The 26,214-nt window shown below is 52.0% G+C and overlaps 2 protein-coding genes across 2 annotated transcripts in view; both read right to left on the bottom strand.

Moving 5' to 3' along the window:
- The window catches only part of LOC119093458 (solute carrier family 25 member 45-like), a 6,628-nt gene extending 2,626 nt beyond the window's left edge, over positions 1–4,002 (bottom strand). The window contains exons 1-2 of the mRNA XM_037216416.1: positions 3,610–4,002; positions 3,138–3,377 (exon numbers count right to left, since the gene is read on the bottom strand). Coding sequence (XP_037072311.1) covers positions 3,138–3,377; positions 3,610–4,002 — 633 coding nt within the window. The remainder of the gene's footprint in view (positions 1–3,137; positions 3,378–3,609) is intronic.
- An 8,487-nt stretch (positions 4,003–12,489) lies between these two features.
- The window catches only part of LOC119101854 (cGMP-dependent protein kinase, isozyme 2 forms cD5/T2), a gene marked incomplete at its 5' end in the record, with an annotated part of 28,453 nt that continues 14,728 nt past the window's right edge, over positions 12,490–26,214 (bottom strand). The window contains 8 exon segments of the mRNA XM_037225289.1: positions 12,490–13,781; positions 14,452–14,523; positions 15,296–15,485; positions 16,204–16,333; positions 16,914–17,091; positions 18,531–18,694; positions 19,420–19,567; positions 22,777–22,923. Of these exon segments, the coding sequence (XP_037081184.1) occupies positions 13,688–13,781; positions 14,452–14,523; positions 15,296–15,485; positions 16,204–16,333; positions 16,914–17,091; positions 18,531–18,694; positions 19,420–19,567; positions 22,777–22,923 (1,123 nt within the window). The 3' untranslated portion in view covers positions 12,490–13,687.

Below are 26,214 nucleotides of genomic sequence, written 5' to 3'. Positions count from 1 at the left end.
AATATGGAGCTCGTCATATGGCAGCCGACAAAAAAGGCACTCGGCAAACCGCGAGTCGATTTTTTCCCGGACATCATCACGGGCAGGGCATAGCGTGCCTGTCGGAACCAAACGCAAGACTCCGTCCGCATGCCGGCGCCACCCTGTGCACCCAGAGCGATGCCCCCCGGTCCAGGATCGTTCAGATTTCATACATTCCGTGACGACATGCCATCAACAGTCTGTGTCATTCTGTGGGTCATTCTGTGCGCGACCTGTCATTCCGTGACGACATGTCATCAACGTCTCATCAACAGCGTGACGCCGGACCGCACCCACGGACACCGTGCACACGCGGGTGCGGTCCGGGCCCGAGCCTCTGTCGCTGTGTCGGGGCGGTGACACTCGCCTGGCTCGGATGCGACGCCGCACCATCAGCACGTGACTCGGAAACAGCGCCATCTGGCCACCGGTGACACGTGGCCGCGGAAGCACACCAGGCCAGCTGGTTAGCGTCCGGAGCGTGGCTTCAGCCCAGACTTCAGCCCAGACAGACAAGTGATGGCGTCTATCACTTGATGGTGATGTCACACAATCAACTTAACTATTATTAATAAACTAGTTCATGTTGTTATACTATATTAATTGTTATACTGTGCTTAACGTCGTACGATATACTACTACGGTATAATTAGTTCCTGTCTACATTACATATTTTATATCATTAAACTATATTAATTTCGCCTCAGTAGCTTCTCATTAGAAATATTCCTCTTCGGTAACATTTCCACCGGGTGCCGGCTCCTGGTTCCTTGCTCCGGGACCAGGAAGAATTTGGGAATTAGTTTGGAATCAAGACGGATATCCATGAAGAACTAGGACCCAGTACGGAACTGCGGCCAAGGAGCCGGCAATGACAAGGATCCAGCTTGACACTACGCCAATAGATCCGGCAGGAACCTAGATTCGGCAGCAACCTAGATCCGACAGGAACCTAGATCTTGGCAGGAGTCGAGACCTGGCAGGAACCTAGATCCGGCAGGAACCTAAATCTGACACTAGCCGAGACCCCGGCAGCATCCTAGATCCGGCAGGAACCTAGATCTAGCAGGAGCCGAGATCTGGCAGGAACCTAGATCTGGCTTACATGTGTTCAGTGATCCATCATGAGTCACAGCCAAGGCTGGGATCATGCTCAAGATCCAATGAGAGCCGAGTTTCAGTATAAAGTCAAGGGAACAGTAAGAACCAGGATCTTACCTGGAGTTCTGGCAAGGATCTAGCGTGCATCCAACGCTAAGACATGTGAAGTGCTGGGATTGAACACAAGAAAGTGAACATACGCAGCATTTTTACCTTTCCTTTCGTTTCATGAAAGTGCATGACGAAGCACGGCACGATTGGGCCGCACCCGTAGCGTGCCGGTGTGGCCAGCTCGACAGTGAGCTCGGCTCAGCCTGTAATGATGCAGCCGCCTTCTCCACCTGCCTCAGACTCGCGCCTGTACCACCATTGTACCAGTGCCATCTTTGTACCAGTGGCACCTGCAGCCGCCCGCACCAGCACGCCTCGGCCAGGTTCGCGTGCACGCTCCGAGCGCCGCCACTCGGCCGGCGCTGACCAGCGATGATGGTCCTCTGCCAGCAGGCTGAGCAGCCTCGCCGGGCGCTGTGACGGCCGGCGCTGACCAGTAATGATGGTCCTCTGCCAGCAGGCTGAGCAGCCTCGCCGGGCGCTGTGACGGCCGGCGCCGACCAGTGTGATGGGCCTGCGCCACCAGGTTGAATTACCCCGCCCGGCGCTGTTACGTAAGGTGGACAGATAAACATCTGGGCCAACCGACCGAGGCTGGCCTGCTGGGAGAGGACACTGCTGGCCCTCACTGGATGAGCGCGCCGCACCTGCTGCGCACACAGGTGTTCTATCCCAAAATGTTTCAAAATCGCATCGGTAAAACATTCAACAAGTCTTCCATGAAGTTTTTTAGGTGCCGCACGGAGTCTTCCACATTTGTAAGTTGTTTCTATTTAAACCGCACTGTTCACTACAAACACAATAATCCACAGAATTGAGCAAGTTATCCAAAAACTCATATGTGGCACATCAAAACCCTTCCTATACTATTCCAGTGTCATCACAAGGCAAATTCCACGCAATTATTGCACTTCTCCGGCAGTGTCAACTAAAACACCTTGTCAATGTAACACCTTCCTTCTCTGGCGCCACGCCATGAATACGTCAGTACTAGGTAACCGAATGTCTATTTGCTTTGACGCCATGCAATATGCATGTCTCCTGGTGCAACGCCATGCGTGGAATCAATATACACGTCATATGTAACGTGACGCCATACGATATGTATGGCTGAGAAACCTGACGCCGCCCCACTTGGGCGCCATACAACATGTATGTCGGCCTGTGCTACGATATGCTGCACGACATAAACCATTCCAAAAAACATTCAGAAGCGATGCTCAAAGGAACGCGGAATAGTGCGGCACCTGTCCGCAAAAACAAAACAGTCTGAGTGTTCACTATACGCCTGCACTATTCACCAAACAGCTCATTCGCTGCTGAGGGAACATTTCATGTCCGTGGTGAGCTCATGTTTGTTTGTTTGTTAACTCATTCTGCACTTCCAGGGGGTGCAGGCCACGTTATAAATCATCGGACTATTTAGATAAAGAGTCTAGTAGTCTGCGGGCTGCCATGGGCAAGCCGCTAATGATGCCTCAGCTGCATTCATTTCGACCAAACAGTCCAATGCTACAGCGAACGGTACTCAGAAATGGCCGCTTCCTCTAGGCCACCTGATCCTAGCGGTCTATCACGCTCAGATAACCTGACTACCCTTGGCAACACTTCAGCAGCGCCCGGACACCACCCCTCCTCCACCACAGGACTGCTGCGGAGCTTGCCATCACGCTTCCTCCCCCCACACAGAATACCGCGGGTGCCGGACGTCACCATTTCTCCACCACATAGACTACCGCAGGGCCTAACACTACCCCCGTCCCCCATCACACAGACTACCGCGGAGCCTGACACAGCCCCTCCCCCACAACAACACAGACTACCGAGGGCCTGACATCACCGCTTCTCCACCGCGAAGTCTGCGTCCGCGCCGGCGTCGTCGGCCCTGCCTCCAGCCGTCGCACCACCGCCAGCGAGTACTCGTAGCCGAGGAAGGTGACGGCGTTCACGAGGAACGCCCTGCCGGCCATGACGCCGAAGCCGGCGAGCAGAGCGCCGGGACCGTCCCGCAGCACGGTCATCTGCGCGCAATGCAGCATGCCGCGGTACTGCGGCCGCGCTGGGTCGTCCGCCTGCAGCTTGCTCTTCAGCACGTCCAGCGGCAGAATCGAGGTCCAGGCGCCGACGCCGGCGACGCCGCCGGCCAGCAGGGCGGCGCTGGTGCGCGAGAGGCGCGCGCGCCGGCGAGCCTCCCAGCTTCAGCTTCTCGTACAGCGCGATGTAAAGGCCGAACGAACCGACGTCTCGCGCGGCCATGGCGCCGGTGCCGCGGTACCAGGCGCGCACGCCACCGCGCGGTACAGCGCTGCCAGGCAAGCGAGCGGGCCGCGCGCCGGCGTGCGGGTAGTGCGCGCGCCAGCCGGCGCCGCCGGTCACGCTCGTCTGCAGCTGGATCTTCACCAGGTCGACGGGCACGGCGACCACCAGCTGCGCCAGGCCGCCGACGCAGCCGGCGACGAACACGCGGCCGTAGGCGGGCCGGCCGGCGTCGTCGCGCGCGCCCAGCGCCCAGTCTAGCACTCGCAGCGAGTTCGAATACACGCCGAAGTAGAGCGCGTTCAACGCCCCGTTCGCCGCCAGCGGAAACGACATGCCCTTGAGGAGGCCGCGCGCGCCTTCGTGGCGGAACGTGTCGCGCACGGCGGCGGTGGCGCTGATGCCGAGCGTCTGCTGCAGGACCTTGACCGTGTCGGCCGGGTGGCCGACAAGCACGCCGGCCGCGCCGCCCAGGCTGCCAGCCGCAAACTCGTGCCAGAAGCTGGCGGCCATGCGGCCGGCCGGCGGCGCCCGGCGCGGAGTCCGTACAGCGGCGTCAGCAGGCTGCGCTGGAGTACCGGTGGGAGACCGGCAGTGGAGCTGCGCTGGAGCACCGACAGGAGGGGAGAGATGCGCTGGAGCACCGGCAGGAGACCGGCAGTGGAGCTGCGCTGGAGCACCGACAGGAGAGGAGAGATGCGCTGGAGCACCGGCAGGAGACCGGCAGTGGAGCTGCGCTGGAGCACCGACAGGAGAGGAGAGATGCGCTGGACCACCGGCACGCTCTCCGACGAGGCGTTCTTGTTCTCCGGCTCTCACGTTCTTCGGATCTCGCGTTCTCCGGATCTCGCGTTCTCCGGATCTCGCGTTCTCCGGTTCTCGCGTTCTCCGGGTATCGCGTTCCCCAGCGCGTGGCGCGATGGAACGGCGGGCTGCGCCGGAGTGCGGCGGGACCCTCGGCGGAGCTCACTCAATGATGCTGGGGTGTCACACCGTTGTTACACCGCTGTTACACTGCGCCACCCTGTCACCCCGTCACCCCGGTACACAGCCCTGAATGAAGGCAGCCACCGGCAGACCCCGCCGTCATCACCACACTCGGCCAACTGACGAGAGTTTACGGCAGTAAACACGTCCGTGCCGACCTCGCCCGTGGTAGCCATCAGAGCAGCGGATGCCTATCGCGTCTGGCAAGGCTCGTAAGAACAAGGGCTGGCCTGCGCTGTAGGCAGATGACCTCACATGAAAAAAATGTCGAGCATGGTGGTCGTGTGGGAGGAGGTGGAGTGACATGAAACACACTCTGAGTTCGGCGGATTCGAGGTCAAATACCGCTAAACGAAACCAAGCTCAGAACATTTTTTTATGCGCACTAGTACCACTAGTGCTATACCGGTTTAAGTTACTAAAGCGATAATGCTCAGGATGGCTCAGCAACCTTGAAAACCAGAACTACTTTTTAAAGTTTTAGACAAGCCGTGCAGAGAAACCTAAAAAGTTATACGTGCCGTCCGGTAAAAAAAAAATGTGGCAAAACACCACCAGCGGATAGTATTACGACATTCGCAGGAGAATGATAGTAACGGGACCAGGAGCATCTGTGTACCGCGTTTATTCGCAACACATTTAGTCCAATGCAAAGTGTCGTACATAAACCTTCGTGCCACAGTTCTTAGTTATTAAAACGTCCTACGCAAATGGTCATTTCAAATTATTGTATCGCAAATTGTCATGCGGCATTGTTCGTTTAGGAATCTTTGTATTGTTACTTCTCGCGCACAAATAGTCGCACTTAAACATTGGCATTTGTAAAAAAGTTGCTCAATAGGCCTTCGTATCTTCAAAACTTAGCACGTGCGATTCTTTACATTCTTTTCCAGCATAAGCCTTTGCCTGAGTCCCATTCCTTGGTACATCATACACATGTCATTTGCACCACAGTTATGCATGCGCACAATATGTGCACAATGCTTAGTATTTCATTTCGTCGCGTACGCGATTCTTGTCATCGCATGCATCTGTGTTCGCGATTCATCGCATCACATTCTTTCGCACTCTACTCCTCCGTGTACACGTTTTTTTGCATTTTTCGCAAAACACATTTTAGGTCGCACGCAATTCTTTGCATGAAACAGCTTGTACTTAAAAGAAAAATGTCAGCATTTTCTGACCCTTCTCGTTATTCTGCTCTTCGTTCCACTTCAGATTCTTTCGCTGTTCCTCATCTATACGATCCGTTGTTAAAGGTGTCGTTCTATCAACACACCGCGTTTATTATAGTTGCGTCCAAGCATGACACAGCATAGCTGGCAATGACATGACACCTAGTGGTTGACACCTAGTCATTCATTGATGCTAACGGCATCGGTGCGCCTATGCGTGGACAAGTAAGGAAATGTAGATAAATGTAAATAGAACAAAAAGTATTCCTACATACTGGTTCCCATTGGTTTCTTCAATAAAGTAAGGCTTTGGAAACTGTCTTCCACCGGTTCTTTCGACAAAATATATCCCGGATTTATGTTCCCACCGGTTCTTTCCACCAAACAATACCCTGGATTTTGCACCCCATTAGCTCCTTAGCAGACCATGAGCCCGTTTCCTGGGTCTCATCGGTTATTTCAAGCACATTAGACGTTGGACATTGATTCTCAGTGTTTTTCACAAACGTAGGTTCCCGATTCCTGATTCGCAGCCACACGTTCAACACAGATCGTTTTCACACAGTTGACGCCACTAAGCATATAACTCGCGAGACCTGCAGCGACTGAACCGCAAGACCGCATTGAAGACAACACCACACCGACTGCAAAAGAGCGCGGAAAAAATAAGACGAATACGGGGGTTCTGATGGATTCAGAGGTACAACAGGCGGTTGTGTGAACTGCACGACTGTGTATACACGACTGCGGTTGTTGGCAGTTGCGTGAACGATGATGGCGATCCAGCCTCACAAATGAATGCTCAGGGGGCTCCTGGCTATTCGGAAAACCACCGAATACAGCTGCGTTTGAGCCCCGACCAAGAGTGTCGCTTTATATAAATTCAGGGGGGGGGGGGGGGGGCTAAGCCCACTCATGCTGACTTGAGCCCACCAAGCCTCCTCTGAACCCCTTCAAAGCATGCGAGCAAAAAGAAAATACTGGGCGAAATGAACGCAGTAGAGATACATTAATTATTAGAATGTTAAGTGCACAAACGCATCGGTATCAGCCACGTCAATTTTGTATAACATAATATCCTGCTGTTACGTAATGTTTTTGTCTGATGCTAACCCGGACTGACAGAAAGGGAAACGCGTCCAGAGAGGAACGGATCACGAAGGGCAAAAGCTCCGCTGTCGGGATGTACAGTATGTTGCCCTTGGGCGGCTCTTCATATGCATATTCAAGGAGGGCGTTGACGTCCTTCTGAGCTCTGTGCGTCCCTCTGACCTCAGTGAACTCGTAAATACCAGACAGCGACGGCTGACCTATGACATAAGCGCAACACGGTCCACCATAAACACCGTAAGAACAGACTATAAACAAACACAATCATCACAGAATACCAGACGTATGTACTCTGCAACTGCACATGTATGAGCCACCTGGCGGAGACCCGCTCGTCAGTGTTGACCTCAAACTGCAGCACCAACCCCTCCCCACGCATATCACTCCTGGAGGGTGACGTGTCGCAAGTGTTTCGGTGATGATGCTTTTTTGCCCTTTCTGCATGAAGTATCTGGGGGCACCAGGGCCCCATTGAAGAATCTTTTCGCCGGTGATGCGATACCCCGATTTTAAATGGGGATGTCGGGGGCCGGTCGTTGGGGAGGAGAGGGGTACACCGCACGCAGCGAATGGCGCGGTGTCATGCAACGGGGCCAGGTCATTGAAGCAATAGGTAAAGCCGAGCCGAAGCTTCAGCACGAGCCCTGTGGGATGACGTTTGCCAGCTGGTGTTTTTTAAATGGACGTTTTTTGAACAGCTGACCTACAGAAGAAGCTTAGATCGGGATATTTTAATTGACCAATTCGCCGGATAGAGAATAAGATATGGCGATTTACATCAAACATGTATTTTGAAACTGCAGCCCCTCCGTCAGTTGAACTTGCCGGACGAAGTTTTGGTTCCATACGCTTTCGGCCAGCTGGCGTCTCTCCGATAGCCGTTTTGGAGGTACCTAGCCTGCAGAAAAAGTATGCATTTGATAAGGCTTTAATTGGGAGAATATATATATATATATATATATATATATATATATATATATATATATATATATACATATATATATACATATGTGTGTGTGTGTGTGTTTGTGTGTGTGTGTGTGTGTGTGTGTGTGTGTGTGTGTGTGTGTGTGTGTGTGTGTGTGTGTGTGTGTGTGTGTGTGTGTGTGTGTGTGTGTGTGTGTGTGTGTGTGTGTGTGTGTGTGTGTGTGTGTGTGTGTGTGTGTGTGTGTGTGTGTGTGTGTGTGTGTGTGTGTGTGTGTGTGTGTGTGTGTGTGTGTGTGTGTGTGTGTGTGTGTGTGTGTGTGTGTGTGTGTGTGTGTGTGTGTGTGTGTGTGTGTATGTGTGTATTCTTTGTAAGAAATAGACTCGAAATTTTTACAGTTCTATGCCAGCAGGCTCGTCAGCCGACGTTTCGTTTACATTTGCGCCGCGGCTGTTTCTTGGGCATCTACGAAATGAAGGGCCGCACCCCAGCTTCACATTACGGAGGTCAAAGTCGGACCGAGTAAACACGCCACGTTGGGAGACGTTTCGTCACTGGAGAATGTCCTGTTAACATGCCGTAGTGGGGTAAAGGGGGATGGTCTGTGCATGTTCCCGTTTCTTCAAAAACCATATCTAAGACACACATACACACACACACACACACACGCGCGCGCATAGTCTGTGCATGTTCCCGTTTCTTCAAAAACCATATCTAAGACACACATACACACACACACGCGCGCGCGCGCGCACGCGCACGCATACACGCATGGACGTACGTAAGCACGCACGCACGCAAGCATGCACGAACGCACACACGATCACAGAACTTGGTGAAACGCCGCTGTGGCTGAGTGGCCATGTGTTTGTGATGGCCAGAAGTATCCCTTGTAGGATTTATTGCCCCACTTTCCAGTTGAAAGTTGACGCCCCCTACCTCGTATGCTACGTCCTACCGTCTTTCCGCCGCTTGGACCAAAGCTACTAGAGTTAAGAGAAAACCGATGAATTGTTATGCAGGCTTTCGGTGCGTGCGTTTGTGTTTGTTTCTGAGCTGCTGAGACTTCATGGACCCATGGAGCACACCGCGCGTTGCCGCCCACGCCACACATGCATTGTAGCTTCAGAACTGATCTCAGTCTGTCGCTATCGTTGAAAGTCGTGCCGCCTTGAAAGTGTCCGAGATGTCACTGAATGCGGGGGGTATCACCCATGTGTTGTTTCGATTTAGAATCATAATCGACTGAAGATCCACCGTTATGCTTCCATATACAAAATCGGGTTATTTTTTGCATGCAGTCCTTGGAAATGGGAAACAGGCGGAATTTGTGTTCGCAAATCCAATTCAATCGTCAACTGCTTTTGTTTTTCCGCTTTTTTCCTTTACGTAGATGTCTTCTTTAGTGAGCTCGATGCATAAGTGTGGTCTGGCAGAATTTGGCTTCCTTGGGTTCATAAAACGTTATTAATTTCCAAAATGCCATTCCACTCAAAATATCAATACCACATATGAACATTCGAAACATCATTTCAACAAGTCATAAATCACTGTCCACTGGCGTGGTTACGTAAAATGGGTTGGTAATAAAAAAATAGGAATGAAGAAACGCACCCCAAAAACACACCAATAAACGTATTTCTCCCCTGATCCGGCCCACTGTTTCTCATCGGTCGGCGGGAGGCTGGAGCCCACGCTGGGGCTGGGGGCTAAATAACAGGATCTATATCCCAACTAACAGGATATTGCCATTCCTGATTGTCCAAATTGATACATTGCCAGCGACGAATAGCCTGTGCGCTGTTTGGCTTATGTTTAGGCTCATTTTTCACCATCGCCATGTAAAGCCGGCGCACGACGTGTGGGAGACGAGCATAGGTATAGCTTCCTCTGCTACTGCCATTGACTCAGGGGCGGATCTAGGATGTTGTCGAGGGGAGACCACTTGACTCAGGGGCGGATCCAGGATGCCGTTGAGGGGAGACCACCTGACTCAGAGGCAGATCCAGGATGCTGTCGAGGGGAGACCACTTGACTCAGGGGCGGATCCAGGATGCTGTCGAGGGGAGACCACTTGACGTAAGTTCGTCAAATCGGCAATATGTTCAGGCTCATATTCAGACTGATGTTCACGAACTTGATGTGCCACGGCCACATCAAAGCCCCGTGCTACGCCTCGCAATGTCAGTGACTGCCTGCGTCGTCTTGAGAAGGTTATCAGTCTCCTCCCAAAAAACAAATGGGAACCCTCTTGTGCCGAGCCCAAAGGTTTCGTAACTTACGTAGACTGCTCGAATTCGGAACAAGGAAGCCCCAATAATTGAGCTTGTGGGTTGAAATCAAGCCCAGAAGACCGTTTTCTACATCTAGAGGTCTGTCTCTAGTTCGTGGGATCGCCTCTGTGAATAAGATAGCCCATGCTCTAGATCAGGACGTCCAGTTCTTGTTTTACTGGCTCATGACGATACCGTCATGAACTAGAAGGCCACCGCCCTTGATTAGGAGGCACCTTCCATACATCAGTAAACACCTTTCGTGTATCAGATGGCCGCAGTTCCAAATAAGCCTTAGGAAAACAAAGGCCTTAACTGTTTGGAGGTTCCTTTGGAACTGGAAGAAACTCGTTCTAGATCAGGAGCCCCTTTATGAACCAGGAGGCCCTATTCTGGGACAGAAGACCCCGTTTTGGAAGAGGGAGGTCATAAGCTGGTTCGATAACTCTCTCGAACTAATCAGAATGTCGCTAATCTGGGCATCGATATATGTAACAAACTGACAAAGAAGTACGTGGCCCCGTTATCACCACCCCTACCCCCAGCCACTCCACCCCACCCTCCACCCCCACCAACGCCATTTCATCTGACACTCCCCAGGGGACTCCCCCGTGAGGGGATCCAGTTTTTCCAGGAGATCCCTAAAAATCCTACCACCAACTGGTATTCTGTGGTCCCTCCCCCAGCTTATCGTAAATGATGCGGAAATGAAGAAAAAAATGATGCCAAAATAAAGTGCCTGGCACATGCAGTCATGTCGCAGTTAGTAAATATTTTTGATAAAGCCGATTGAAGATGGAAAATAAGGAGTAGGACGAGGAAGACGGCGAAAAGAACGCCATGCTGGAGGAGGAAATAGTGCACCATGCTAGAGCTCTGAAGCTTTACACTTTACGCACTAGCACAATAGTAGAGTAAAAGTCACAGCAGTTCCGCGTCAATTTTTGTTCTGGCGAGATCCACCTTCTTACACATCCATCCGGCCATGATCCTCGTAAAAACCCTGACACCAGCACTTGTGGTCAGTTATCGGCTATCAGTTGTAGCTATCATCTATCACCTGTGATGAACTATCAGATATCACCTGTTGCTATCATGTCTTCGATAAATAACACAAAATGTGATAAAGTCGCCGGTACACGTATTACACTCGACAGAGCGTGGCCATACACACAACCCAAAAATGGTACCATGTGTATATCTAAATAAGATAAAAACGGCACTTTTAAACGATAAGAGAATTCACCATCAGTTTATGTTCATGAAAAGAGGCGAGGCTCGGCTGAAAAATGGAGTCATCATGGCCGGGTAGAAAATTGTGTTATTGACGGGGAGGGAGCATTGGTGCGGCAAATACTTGAAAAATTGTATCTACGCTCCCCTCCCACCCCTACAAGTTCTCACTGCCCCAGTTACGTTGGATTACTCTGAAACTTATCATGACAAGTATTTGCCATGTCTCCGATGTCTCTGATTGTCGGCTACCCCAAACTAAACCCGCAGGTTCCCACTCAAACTGCCCTTCAAATCGAACCCATTATGTGATGAAGGTACGCGCTTTATGTATTACGTTCGACAGCACGCGGCTAGCTACATGCGCCGACTATGTGTTTCGGAGACTGTTGCAGAACGGCCCGTTTAGAACGCTCTTGGAGCGTCGCAGTTGGGTTGCTTTTGTTCCGTATCTGCTGAATGACGCGCTGGGCTGCGCTGAGTGGCTGAATGAATGACCTGGGCTGCGCTGAGTGGATGATTGAATGATCTGGGCCGCGCTGAGTTGATGAATGAATGACCTGGGCTGCGCTGAGTTGATGAATGAATGACCTGGGCTGCGCTGAGTGGATGAATGAATGACCTGGGCTGCGCTGAGTAGATGAATGAATGATCTGGGCTGCTGAATGTCCCGCCACGCGTCTGGTATTCGCCACCGTCGTATGTGGCATACGCAACAAGAAAAGAGCTGATCCAACTGTGTCATTCAAAGGCCAGCTGTACACAGAAACGCTTGTGAGCGCTTATGCAATTGCTCGCTGTTGTCTTAGCAGAATTGTGTTCGCTGTTAAGCTACCCCCTCCGCTACCGGAAGCCCACTGGTGCGCCTGAATAACGGCTGCGCGCACCACCAGCACCAACACGCGGCTTCCAGGTGGCCAGCGTGCAACAGCACTTAGCAATGAATGTACTTGTGCATGGCAGACTAACGGCGCGACATTCCGAAAATTAAAATGTAGACCACTGGAATTCATAGTCTAGCAATGGTTGAGCCATGACTTTGAAGTCCATTCTTGACCAAACTGGACTCGGATCCGTGCCTGCCAGCGGCCCATAGTATGTGTATGAATGAAATTGGCCTGGTCATGACACCCATTCTTGTTCTGACATTAATATTTCTTGAGTCTCAAAACATCACCATAACGTATGGCCAAATCAAGCAATTTCGACGAAACAATTTCAACGCCTAGAAGCCAAAGTTTCTCAACTGTGCCCACAACATGTATCTTGCACTGTGTTCTGACAGAAAACGCGCGAATCAAGTTAGAGTTTATTGAGTCATTCTTAAAACGTCGTGAACGGTAAGACTATTCGCACTCACAGGTTCCTCACCCACGTAGTTTCCGTGATCGAGCGAAGGTGCGCTTCACGAACTGTCTGCCTACGAGCGGCCTCCAGGGGGCGCCCAACGCCCCAGCGGACGCAGTCAGTATAAGGCACGGTCGCGGATTGCGGACAGCGGCTTAGAACGCGCATGCGCAAATGAGGGAGCTCTCGCCGATTTGCTGCTCGCGCTATCCCACCTCATGACGTAACACAGAGGCCCAACTGCGACGATGATTGCTCATGGACGGTGACGCGGCGCGGGCGACGGACGCACGGGCACGAGGTCAGGGGCCGGTGCCCCGTCCGCCCTCCGGGCACGCGGTCAAGAGGGAGCTGGGAGCCACGACTTAAAATCCGGGCTCGCGGAGAAGGGCCGGCTGATTGTCACGTCTAAAACACACCGAAATGAGCTCCGGCAAGGGTTCTGTGACGCAGCGAGCGAAACCCGCTACCGACACCGAAGGTCTGCGAGGAAAGGGCACGCAGACGGCGGAGACGCCGCCCACACTTGGTCACGTGACACGCGCAGAGCTCAGGTCCCGCCCGTCCTGAGAATCGGCCGCCAGCTAGTCCCGCACGAGGGCCGGCAGGTCGTCGCGCGCGAAACGTCACGTTACGTGACGTCACATCAAAGGGCTGTCGGGGTTACTGGAGACTGATCACGCACTTGATAGACGTCCGGAAATAAAGAGTATCTAACAAAAACAGCTATTGCGCCGGGTCCGCTTCAAACAGTATAAATCACGAGCTCAGGATACACGGCATAATAATGCTACGATAAATGTATATCTGTGATTGCTCTCTGCCGTATGCCGCAGGGATCGGACCGCCACGTGGGCTCGGATGGTCACGCGAATCCACAACACGCGGAGCAACGATCGACAGACACACCGGAACGCGCCGGGCCGTGACGTCACACAACATGGCGGCCGGCCGGTCACAACATCATACAACATGGCGGCAGTGGCGAGAGCCGTGACGTCACCCAACAAGAAATCCAACCACCAAAAACCTAGCCTACCCCGGCATCACATGGTGCGGCGGTCGCACGCGCCCCGGAGCCCGCCGGAGCAAGATGGCCGCCGTTGCGCACTGTCCCTGCCCAAGATGGCGACCGCTTCAACGTCGCATCAAAAGTCAGCATCCCAGCCAGAAAGGTCGTCTTGCGGCAGCGGCTCGGTGTCCGGTGGGTAGTCGTCGAAGTTGGACGAGTCCAACACGGACCTGCGCGGGGAGGCAGTCCTTAGGTGAGCGCGTGCAATAGGTCGACGAAATTATTGTCATGCTGATGAAAATGAGCCCTGTTAGTTTTTGTAAGCGTATATTTTCAGTGCATACCCTTCGTCCATGTATGAGTTTGCGATGTTGCTGCTGTCTATAGGTAACGCAGACTGGATAAACCTAGACGAAACAACAAACGAAGACCTGCTTCAAAGCTCATGACACAAAATGCAGCTGAAAGCTCCTGAAAGCCTGCTTGGATATCCGGGGGTGGGGCTTACCACACCCAAACAGCTTCTCATAAGCTGGCATTTCTTTATTTATAACCAAATAGCAAAATCCATCATTTCTCTAAATGACTGAAAAATATATCCAGGGATATCTTCAGATGGGAGCGTACGATACCCCGACCAATTTTCGAAAGCTGACGATGAGCTCTCTTTGTAACACAAACACAAAATGTTACATTCACACCAGATTCTAAAGCAGTCTACTCAAGAGTCGACATCAGCTCGCAGTCTGAAGACGCTCTGTAGCCCAGCCCCGAAGCCAAATCTCCCACAGCGCCGGGTGCAGGCACAGTTGGCGCCAGGTCAACACCAGGTCCTAAAGACGACGATGACCCGTTCCGAGACCCGCCAGCCGGCGCCCGCCACCCGCCGCCGTGGCTCACCTGATGTGCGGTATGATGGGAGGCGTGAGGGTGCGTGCGATCAGGCCCTCCCAGTTGAAGCCGTCGAACCACCTGTCAACGGACGACGGCGGGTGACATCTAGCGACAGCGACGGTGACTTATGACTAGCGACAGCAGCGACATCTGCATACATCGAATCCCGGTGGCCTCCCGTTCTGCCGCGCTTGGCCGAAAACAGAGCTGCATCCACAGAATAATACTGCGGAAGGAACTGATTGCTGCTAGACCACGCTGCACGGAAAACTGCAAATTTCGCCGATTTCACTCGTTCGACACCGACGTCGTTTTGACGAATAAGTCCAGATTAGCTGAGAAGCCCGACATGGTAAAATTTGCAGACACACGAAACACCACAGCCTGCGTCCATATGGCCGCACCACACCGTGCACGCAAAAATGTGTGTGCAAGGACTCTCCCAGAAATGTCGCGCACACGATCGACAAACTCTTGCAGGCAGGCCTGCAGTCATTAAAAAACTGAATGTCCATTCCTTCCATACGCTCAGCGCTGAAGCAGCATGTGGAGGATACTGGGGCCGATCTCAAGCCTACATAAATTCACATTTCAGGTGGATTTTACTCCTTCCTGTCCATTCCCCGTGCCTGTAGGTGACACGTACCACACTCTTGATAGTGGGACAGCTCGATACAGGCCCTCAGCGTCTCTAACATTCACCAAAGACCAGGCGGGTACCATGTCATAAGACCGGCCTACCGACTCCGACGCGCCCCACACAGATCAGATCCTGACAGATCCAGATCCAAATCCAGATCCAGATCCAGCAGAGCGACACGGATTGACCGCGGGCGCGGCGCGCGCTCACTTGTGCTTCTGGATGTCCCGAATGCCGCCCTTCTGGTAGCCGAGCCTCTCGGCCGGGTTGTCGCGGCAGAGTTTCTTGATGAGCGCCGTGGCCGTGCGCGTGATGTTGCGGGGGAACTCGATGGCGTCGATGCCCTTCAAGATGATGTTGTACGTCTTCATCGGGTCCGGGCCAGTGAATGGAGGCGTTCCTGGCGGCGAGTCAGGCGTCAGAGGGAGGAAAACGAGCGGTAGAGGGATGCGAACGGGTGTCAAAGGGAGAAGAACGGGCGACGGAGAAGGAGGAACGGTATTGAGTTATTGGACATTTGCGAGTTCTGAAGACGGTGAGTTTATCCCGGTCGAGATGTTGATAAAATCTGTTGCTTATAGAGCCATGCAGTCAGTGATAAGTCGCGTGAATATATCTGATCATTGCCGTTTTGTGAAACAAGACCGAATGCATCATCAGCGATATATAACTGATCAAATGTACAAAAAGCGGCGAGCAGCATTCATACAACACAACGAGAATGAGGAGGCGCATCCAACATCATACAGGGCTTGAAGTTGTATTATCATAAGCGTTCAAACATCCACGTGCACACTATTTCTCTCCAGGTTCTGCACAGCTCATGTACCACCCCAATCGCAGCCGAAAGCACAGCCATCCCAAAACGCATGCTGCTTTCCTCACAGCAATCGCTCAACACAACGTACAGCGCTTCTCTCCACGCTCACCGCTTCTCAATGGACCCGCATCGCTCACCGTCTCTTAATGGACCAGCGTTACTCACCATTTCTCAATAGACCCGCGTTGCTCACCGTTTCTCAATGGACTCGCGTTGCTCACCATCCCTCAATGAACCAGCGTCGTTCACCGTCTCTCAATGGACCCGCGTTGCTCACGGTCCCCTCCGCGTCTCTCACCGGTGAGCAGCTCGAACATGAGGACGCCGAGGGACCAGTAGTCAGCCGAAATGTCGTGGCCCTTGTTGAGGATGATCTCGGGCGCCACGTACTCGGGCGTGCCGCAGAAGGTCCACGTCTTGCGGCCCACCTGCACACCACGCACCAAAGCCACGTCCGGTCAGGTCCAGGCAGGGCAGGGCGGAGTCACGCCAGGTCGGGTCGGGCCACATACAGCCAGGGCCGGTACAGCGGCACGCCCCTTATCAGGCCGCCTTTACGTCGGGTGGGTCAAATTAGGTCGCGTGTCGTGTCAGTTGAGGTCAGGTCAGGTCACTTCAGGCCATGCCGAGTGTCGGGCCCGGGCAGGTCACAGGTCAGGAACCAGGTGCCACTACACTTGACATTCAGGCCAGGCGGCTGCAAGACGGCGCGATGAGAAGAAGCGCAGCACATTGCCACAGGTTTTCAAGAATCCTCTGGTAAATTCATAGTTCAGGTAATCAAGGCTCGCATGGATGGCTACAATAAAGTGAGCTTAAGTTATAGACACAACCAAGGATAAGGCATACATGTCTGCTGAGGCTAACTATTCACAATGCGTGGCGTAGACTTGCGTAAAAAGTCGCTCTTAGAGATCTTAATCACCTATTCATCCGTTGTGCCATTTGCAAGCGGACACAAAGGCAACCAATACGAAAATTCCCGCATTCGCTAACAACCAGCCTTACCAGCAGTTTCTTGGCGAAGCCGAAGTCCACCAGCTTGACGTAGCCTCTGTTGTCGAGCAGCAGGTTCTCCGGCTTCAGGTCGCGGTAGATGATGCCGCGCGCGTGCAGATAGTCGAAGGCCTCGACCACGCAGGCCGTGTAGAACCGTGTGGTGGCGTCGTCAAAGTTGCCCCGGTCCCTGCGGATGCAGGGACAGCCAGCGACGCTTCAGCACGTGTTTTCGCAAAAGAAATGCGCGAGGGAGTAGCGGGTTATTCAAGACGTCACATCATGCCAGGACGGGTCGGCCTGTCGAAGATGGCGCTTAACTCAGCACACAGACTCATGTTGACACCGGTCGTCTGTATCGAAGGTCAATGCGCACTTGCCTGTGTGTGCGTACGCGTGTGGGTGTGCGTGTGAATGTGTGTGCGTGCGCATCTGCGTGCGTATGCGCGCGCGTTGAATGCAGTCCCAGGAAAGTTTACATTCGCGCTTGAAAAATATGGCGCGTTTCTTCGAGTTAGGTTGTTCTAACGCATTTGTTGGTTGCTTGATGCTTGTTCGATGCCTGGATTGGATGCTTGGCTTCAATATAGGTGAGCCGCACAAATGACGCGCCTGTCATGTTTCAAGAGGAACTTGAAGTGCTAGGGCCTTATAGTGCATAAGATGGGATAACGCTTAGAGTGCGTTATATACTAGGTGTTATATTAACACTTAGAATTGACATCCAGATGGCGTTTTGCTTTGATTCATCATGCAAAGGCAGCCTTGAGCTTCCCAGATGTTTGACCCAACAGCTGTACTGCTTCTTCAATGCTGAGATGCCGAGAACATTATCAGTTTGCGACATCCTCTAGCACTAAAGCTTGAAACGCATCCCAGCTAATCAACGCTAATGAAAACGTTAGCAGCAAAAACACAATGGCCCAGGACTGTCATTTGTGTGACGCGCTTCATCTACATAGTTAGTGAGTACATGTGGCGACATCTATGCCAAGGCGGAGGCCTTAATGTGTGCGTGCAGGGCGCTGATAAAAACGGCGCTCGATACGTGCCGCGTCATTACTGTATATTGCATACTTTTGGGCCCTCCTGGGCTCATCGGATCACGGTTTTACATTCTTTGTTCATTCGGGACTATGTCGTCAAAGTCAATGAATATATCGTCAAGGCACCCATTGTTCGTTCGGGAAATGTCGTTCACCGTTGCCATCGTCGATGACGAGTACGCTACTACAAACTCTACATCTCCGCCAGGAATGATAGCCCACGACTTGCGACGCACATACCAGCACGAACTGGTTTTACGTACAAATTTTCGAAGTCTGATTATGGGTACATTCCGAGACTGATGTTGCGCAATGCACCCATCATCAAAGTGTACCCATCAATGTACCCACTAATGTACCCATCATCAAAGTGCCCACCCTCCGATGTCGAAGAATTGGGTTTTTAGAGCGAGCCGAATACCCTGGCCATATGGCGCCCAAATGGCCTCTTTCCAAAACTGATATTAGTGATAACCTCATACTTGCGCTGCTCCTTAATACCGTACATCCTATGTTCTCCAAGTTTTGCCTTTCTTCCCTACACTAAAGCGGTCCACACAAAGAAAAAATGTCGGGTGCCTACCTCAGTATTGTCCAGAGCTCTCCTCCCATGCACGACTCCATCAGCATGTAGAGGTACTTGCGGTCCTTGAACGTCTTGAACAGCTTGACGATGAAGTCGCAGTTGGCCTCCTCCATGATCTCCTTCTCTGACATGATGTGCTGCTGTTGGCGAGTCTCCACGATCTGCGGAAGTGGCAGGCGATGTTCACCCCGCAACGAGTGGCATCGTTTTGAAGACGGGACATATTTCGCCTCCCCGCCAAATGTATTTGTTGAGATTTAAACAAAGTCGCTGCATCATCTAGTCTCCATACCTTTACCTCCAGTTTGCTAGACAATATGGTGACTATTTATTAGTTTCCATGCTAAATTTGCTGCGCACAGAGTACCACAACGTTCGCGGCGTTGAAGTATAGTAAGACAAGAATGCATCATCGTCATAATATGCATTGGCATCGGTCACAGAACGCTAACGTGAATTTAATTTGACGGCGAAAGATGTTTTGACATGACGCGACACGACATGGTGCGGGACAAGTTGGGCACAAGGCCCCATCTGCGCATCCATGTCGTCGTCGTTTTACAGGCGTCTCCTTCCCCTCCTTCACGGCGAAGGAGCGGAACCCCACCACCAGCAGGCTCTACCCTGCGCTCACCTGAGTCTTCTTCATCTGCCTGAGTGCGAAGGAGCGCGACTCACCCTCCACCACCTGCACCGGCAGGCTCTCCCCCGTGCTCACCTGGGCCTTCTTCATCTGCTTGAGCACGAAGGAGCGCGACTCACCCTCCACCACCTGCATCGGCAGGCTCTCCCACGTGCTCACCTGGGGCTTCTTCATCTGCTTTAGCGCGAAGGAGCGCGACTCACCCTCCACCATCTGCATTGGCAGGATCTTCCCCGTGCTTACCTGGGCCTTCTTCATCTGCTTTAGCGCGAAGGAACGCGACTTATCCGCCACCATCTGCACCAGCTCCACGCGGCCGAAGCCTCCGACGCCCAGCGTGGCGATCACGGCCAGGTCGGAGAGCTTCACGTCGGCAAACTCGTGGTTGATCCTGCCGCAGGCGCCGGCGTCAGCGGAGGTGACGTCACAGGGGTCACGGCGGACAGGTCACGAGGGTCGCACCGGTCGCCGTCACCGTCGATTGTCCGCTTCGAGAGACACGACGCTCGTAAGGGCCAAAGGCATGACAGGAGAGGGTGGATGGGGAGGGGGGGGGGGTCACAAAGACCGCAGGTGGTTCCGCGGGTGCAGGGGTCGCACAGGTCGCAGTGGGGTCACAACACAAGGCATCACAGGGTCCGCCAGCAACAGACGCCGGGCTTACAACGGCAGCACGGACGGCGGGCATTCCAGCCACCGCGTATCGCACCGCACTGACGACGGCGAGATCCAGGAATGTGACGCCGCGGACATTGCCACAGACAAGGCCACACGTGTGCCACGCAGACAAGGCCACACGTGTGCCACATACACGCAGACAAGGCCACACGTGTGCCATATACCACAGGGGACTACCTGTGTCGACAGAATACGACAATAAATCCAGCTCGCTTCGCACAAGAAGCTCAATATCGGCACTGCCACCCGCCCCACGACAGGAGGTCACCAGGGCGTAGCTCCCCAACCACAGGAGGGCAGCAGTGCGTAACTGAAACCTGTGAACGGACGCATTCTGCCTGGCAACGCCGCCCGATGGGGAGCGTGATGGCGACGGCGCAGCTCCGGCCCGGGCACGGCGCGGCGCGACCACACCAGACACGTGGCGCGAGGCGCGCGGGACTGGAGCGAACGGGACCCGGACGAGCTACGGGCGCGATCATGATCGTGATCATGATCATGATCATGATTATGACCATGATCATGACCATGATCACCGCCCGGCCATGATCGAAAGCGACGGCAGCAATCGGTGGGTGGAATCTGTTAATGTCGTTCTTTTAAAAGGTGGTTTGGAATGCGAATCGCTACGACTATGGCCGTGAGAGATTGGGCAATACAAAACCACGCGCGCGCGTTGTACAAACCACCGCGACTAACATTCCCGCCACAGCAACTGCGGCCAACACCCAGCGACAGTTTTCTCAAGAGGCCGTGAGTTTTACGACAGACTGGCATTTATCTAGACATGCAGACAGACAGACAGACAGACAGACAGACAGACAGACAGACAGACAGACAGACAGACAGACAGACAGACAGACAGACAGACAGACAGACAGACAGACAGACAGACAGCCAGCCAGCCAGCCAGCCAGCCAGCCAGCCAGCCAGCCAGCCAGCCAACCAACCAACCAACCAACCAGCCAGCCAGCCAGCCAGCCAGCCAGCCAGCCAGCCAGCCAGCCAGCCAGCCAGCCAGCCAGCCAGCCAAACAGACAGACGGACAGACAGGCAGACGTACCACTGTCAGCACGTCACGGCACCGCCCCAACAGTGCGGTGCTCGTCGAGCGACGCCGGGCGGAGGGCATGACCCGGTCGCTCGTTCCCATGAAAGTTCGAACGCGCTTGACAGCGTGCATGCATACACTGGCGAGTACCCAGCTATACAGCTACGCACAGCCGGCGCAGCGAGTGGCGCATCGTGCAAAAACACTGCACACAGCGTGCCTCTGCACCAACGGCCGAGGCAGTCTCGAAGGCGCGACTAAACGCGTCATCAGAGCCAATTTTATGTTCTGAGACATCCCTTTTTACCGTCGACCATAGCTACGTGGGGCTGTGAAACCAGCGACACGTCACAACAGCACAACGCCACGGCACAGCCACTGGAGTTCCGTGAAGTCCACACGCAGCTCTACAAAACGTGCGAGCTAATTGGGAAAAGAGCACAACACATGCCACATAGAATACAACGGAAAAAACACAAGACACACCGCACAAGATGCCACATAACATACACATACGTTGGTCCGTACCTTTGACTTCCACTCAAGAACAAAAAGCTGACGGGAGCCCAAATCAAACGCATGAGCCAAACCGAGCCGAGGGCTCGAGGAAATAATCACAAAACCATTGGAAATAACCACAAAACCATACAGAATAAGGCTGACGTCTCTTAGCGTGACGCCGCGCAGTTACACAAAAACGCTAAGCGAATGACATCAGAAGAAACGAGCAAAAACGATAAGCATCCAGACGCAAGCGCGCTTAAGAGACAGGACGGGAACGGCGTGAATTGTGAAGCGCGACTAACGGGTCGAACCTGATGAACTCAAGCCATGAGATAGCCTTTAAGCCTGAAGCATACCCAGGTTCCAAGCACCATGCTGTGCCATGGAAGACATCAACGTCGCATTATTCCCGTCGCGAGGGGAAATGCCATGTAGAAACCCAGAGCTTTGAACCCAACTATGACTCTGACTAACGACTAATATAACGCAACTATAACGCAGCACACAATGGCGCAATGACTAGCGAAACAAAAGTGGAGATGCCATGAGCTTCATGCCAGTAGGAATGCAAACACGCCCGGAGGAACAAGGCGCTTATCACTTGATACGAGCCAGCTAAGGCCCCTCCCCCTCCCCCCGTAAATTACGACTACGACCACTACTTGGATGCCTGTGCTCGTTAACGTGGAAATTCTTCAGTTTGCAACTCTTCGCACTTAGCGCCGCTACTGGAAGATCTCGTTGGACTCAAGAAAGACAACTATTCCGATTGTCATGTATCATTGGTATCCTCACTAATATGCCTCCATGAAACTATCCTTTTTCACCATACCACAGCAGCGATAAAAACAACTACATGTTTTCGCCTACCCTGGCCTGCTGCACACCGTCGTCATCTGTGCATCAAAAGATCGAGACCACCAAATGGAGACCATATGTATACATACATATATATATATATATATATATATATATATATATATATATATATATATGCATATGCTTACCAATGCACATCCACTTTTATATATATATATATATATATATATATATATATATATATATATATATATATACATATATATATATGCATATGCTTACCAATGCACATCCACTTTTAGTTATGCATATGTATGTATATATACATATCTATACATATATATATATACATACATATACATATATATATATATATATATATATATATATATATATACATACATACATATATATATATATATATATATATATATATATATATATATATATATATATACATCTACATTGGCACAGTATTGACTGATTAACAGCATACTGGCATGACCCACCGCTGGGTCGGCGAGGGCGCGGAGAGGCGCCCAACTCACTGTTTGCGCAGCTGCGTCTCGTCGACGTATCGGTTCTTCACCTCCTCCAGCCGGCTGATGAGCTGGTCGAAGGTATCGTGGTCGATGACGAGGCAGGCGACGCCGTCCGGGTCGTCGGCCACGATGTTGGCCGTCCGGATGTCCTCGCTGCCAGCCGAGGTCGGGTCAGGTCAGGTCGCTTTAGGTCGGGTCAAGTCAAGGTCGCTCAGGTCGGGTCAAGTCAAGCGGCGAGACATTTCGCTTTACGCTTGGCGCGTTATCGTTGAGACGGGCATGTTCAATTGCAGTGGTGGTCGGTGAGATAGAAGCATGCGCCAGCGAGGATAAATGGAACAGGTGGAGAATAGTTGCCACGCTCACGCGTCACGCGTCACGCCCACACCACGCTCGTGACGTGGAGTTTTTGCACGGCGTGCGTTTATGGCGTGTAATGTAAAAATTACGCGCGAATATCTAAGCCTGAAAGGGCTGCAGCATAACTTTTCCTTCGCAGCTAACTTTCTTACATAAGAAAACGCTCCATCTGGTTAGATGACATTGGACGTTCGCGAATCAAACCAGTAACCTTAATTGGTAACGGAGTCTTGGGTTTACTTCACAACAAATTGGTTCCTGCGATGGCAAAATGCATGTCCCAGCTCAGTTTCAGTGACGCGATGGATAATTAGCACGTGTTCTACTCAAATGCGTTAGAAGTTCTGGCTCTGCTCGACATAACCCTGCTCGACAAGTTTTACTCTAAAAGCTGACGTCCTATTTGCCTACTGTTTTGGCACTTGATATTTGGTATTTGGTAGTTAGTATCTGGTATTGTGATATTTTGATATTTTGTATTTGCTATTTTGATATTTTGGTATTAAGTATTTGGTATTTTGGTATTTTGGTATTAAGTATTTGATATTTTGATATTTTGGTATGTTGGAATCTTGGTATTTCTAAGGCTGGCACTACTCTGATCTGATTGAACGGCCTGCCTGTAGTTGGCCATACATGCTGGCTTTTACGCTGACACCTGTCGATGTCAAATCCCTTACGCTGTCGCTTTTAGAGACAATTTAAGTTTATAACCAATGACAATGCAGACAAAGATTTATAAAACACGCAGTTGGAAAAGTAAGCTACAAATCCGACAGCGAGCACATAAACTTTCCATGACCTGCATTTGGATATTTATACGACCCGAGCACAAGCTACTGCTGGGTCGGGCCCCCGCTCCGTCCCCTGTCGCTACTGATGCGGCCTTGAAACGGGTCAGGCTTCCCACCTGATGGCATACGGTGCATGTCACAGAGCCTTGTTGTACCGTCAGGCCACGTACCCGCATGACCCCGAGCTCAGCTCAGTCCGCAAGACTGCATCACGGTCCATGGAAAACATTGACATGCAGCGCGATTTTCAAGGGCCTACGTTCGAAATTCTGAGCGCGCTTTGCTGTGTGTAACTCCCGAACTCGAGCCGGTCGGCCGACAGACCAAACGCCATGCCAGAGACGAAGGGCCAGAGTATACCGCCACCGCCGCCGCATCCACCCGGACCCCGGTCACGAACGCCGGCAAATAAAGCGCCAACAGCACTTCAGTCATCGACCGGCCGCCGCAGGTCGGCACGCCAGCTCTCGCGCGCCTCCTCCGCCTCGGCGCGCCCGACGACGCCGCGTGAATATTTGCGAGATTAGCCGGCAAGCAAAATTAGCCGGAGCCCGTGCCGCCGGGAGCATTTCCGCTACGCCAATGAGGCCCCGGAGCGACGCCAAAACAAAGCCGACTGCCACGCGGGCCGGGCCGGGTCGACGATGTATCCCAGACGCGTGAGCGCTTCAGTGGCCACGCGCTGGTTGGTGGGTCACGCTGCGTGACGTCATCATATGACATGTCTGTAGGTACGTAATGACGTCTAAGACATTCTCCGACGTAAGATGGCTGTTCCTAGTGTCGAGTGGGTAAGGTTCAGACCTTTCAGGTGAGACATGTTAAAAAGGACACCCGTAGCAGCAGTCAGAGATCCATTAAAGGTATACACAGGAAACACGATTCAAGCACACACACACGTACACACACTCTCACACGCACACGCGTGTGTGCACACACACAGACACAAACACACACATATTCCATGCATATTTACACACCCACACATATTTCATACATACAAACACACCCACACAGACACAAACACACACATATTTCATACATATTTACAGATATACGTATATCTATATATCTAACAGATAAATATATATGTACATGTATCTGTATAAAGGCATACAATATGCAGCCATCAAAGTTCCAGCTAAAGGGGGGGGGGGGCAAAGTACGTGGCACGCGGGGATTAATGGATATAACGTGGATCTGAACTATATCCACCTTACACCAGCGTTCCTCAAGCCCCTCCGGCTGAGCTGACAGCCCGACATAAGTGTGCAAACACCCGGATGCCACAAACACATATGAAGATCGTTACACTGAACCAAAGCAAGACTATGCCACTGTCGCAAAAACAACATAAAAATATTCCACTCGATGAACTGAAGAAATGCCGGCAAATATTGTTCTGCGACGTGAAAAGAGGATGCACGACTGTAACTGTGCATCCAGACACATTTAAAATTACGTAACTTTTCAAGTGCGTTTGCAAGGAATGTTATTCACATGGATAAGACAGTAGTAAATGTCTTATTCCTCGGGGAAAAACCAGGAAATCTATTTATTCACCGACCCATTTATTTACCAACTTATCTATTTACCACACCAAGTTGTCTCCATTCTCCTTGGTTTTTTTTTCCGAGGAATGGAATGTTACTTATTTACTATAGCCTTATTTCCAGGAATAAGACTATCACTACAGACACATTTAAGTTGCACAACACGTCAGTACAACACAGCACGGTGACACAGCACGTCAGCACAACACGTCAAGTATTATATATATACATATATATATATATATATATATATATATATATATATATATATATATATATATATATATATATATACAGCACAGCACGGTGGCACGGCACGTCAGCACAGCACGTCAGTACAGCACGTCAGCAAAGCAAGGCAGCACAGCACGCTAACACAGCACGTCAGCAGGGCACGGCAGCACACCACGTCTGCATAGCACGTCAGCACAGCACGGCAGCACAGCACGGCGGCACAACACGTCTGCACAACACGTCTGCACAGCACGTCAGTAGAGCACGTCAGAACAGCACGTCAGAACAGCACGTCAGCACAGCAAGTCAGTACAGCACGGCAGCACAGCACGTCAGCACAGCACGTCAACGAAGCACATCAGCACAGCATAGCGGCACAACACGTCTGCACAGCATGTCAGCACAGCACGTCTGCGCAGCACGGGCGCGTCTCTTCCATTGCACCTCGCCAGTAAGTGTGTGCGTGTGTGCGTGTGTGTGTGATGTGTGCATCGACCACAGCC

The sequence above is a fragment of the Pollicipes pollicipes genome, unplaced genomic scaffold (assembly GCF_011947565.3).
Source record: "Pollicipes pollicipes isolate AB1234 unplaced genomic scaffold, Ppol_2.1 Scaffold_1600;HRSCAF=1878_pilon_pilon_pilon, whole genome shotgun sequence".
In the NCBI taxonomy this organism is placed as follows: domain Eukaryota; kingdom Metazoa; phylum Arthropoda; class Thecostraca; order Pollicipedomorpha; family Pollicipedidae; genus Pollicipes; species Pollicipes pollicipes.
This window is presented reverse-complemented; position numbering and strand designations above follow the sequence as displayed.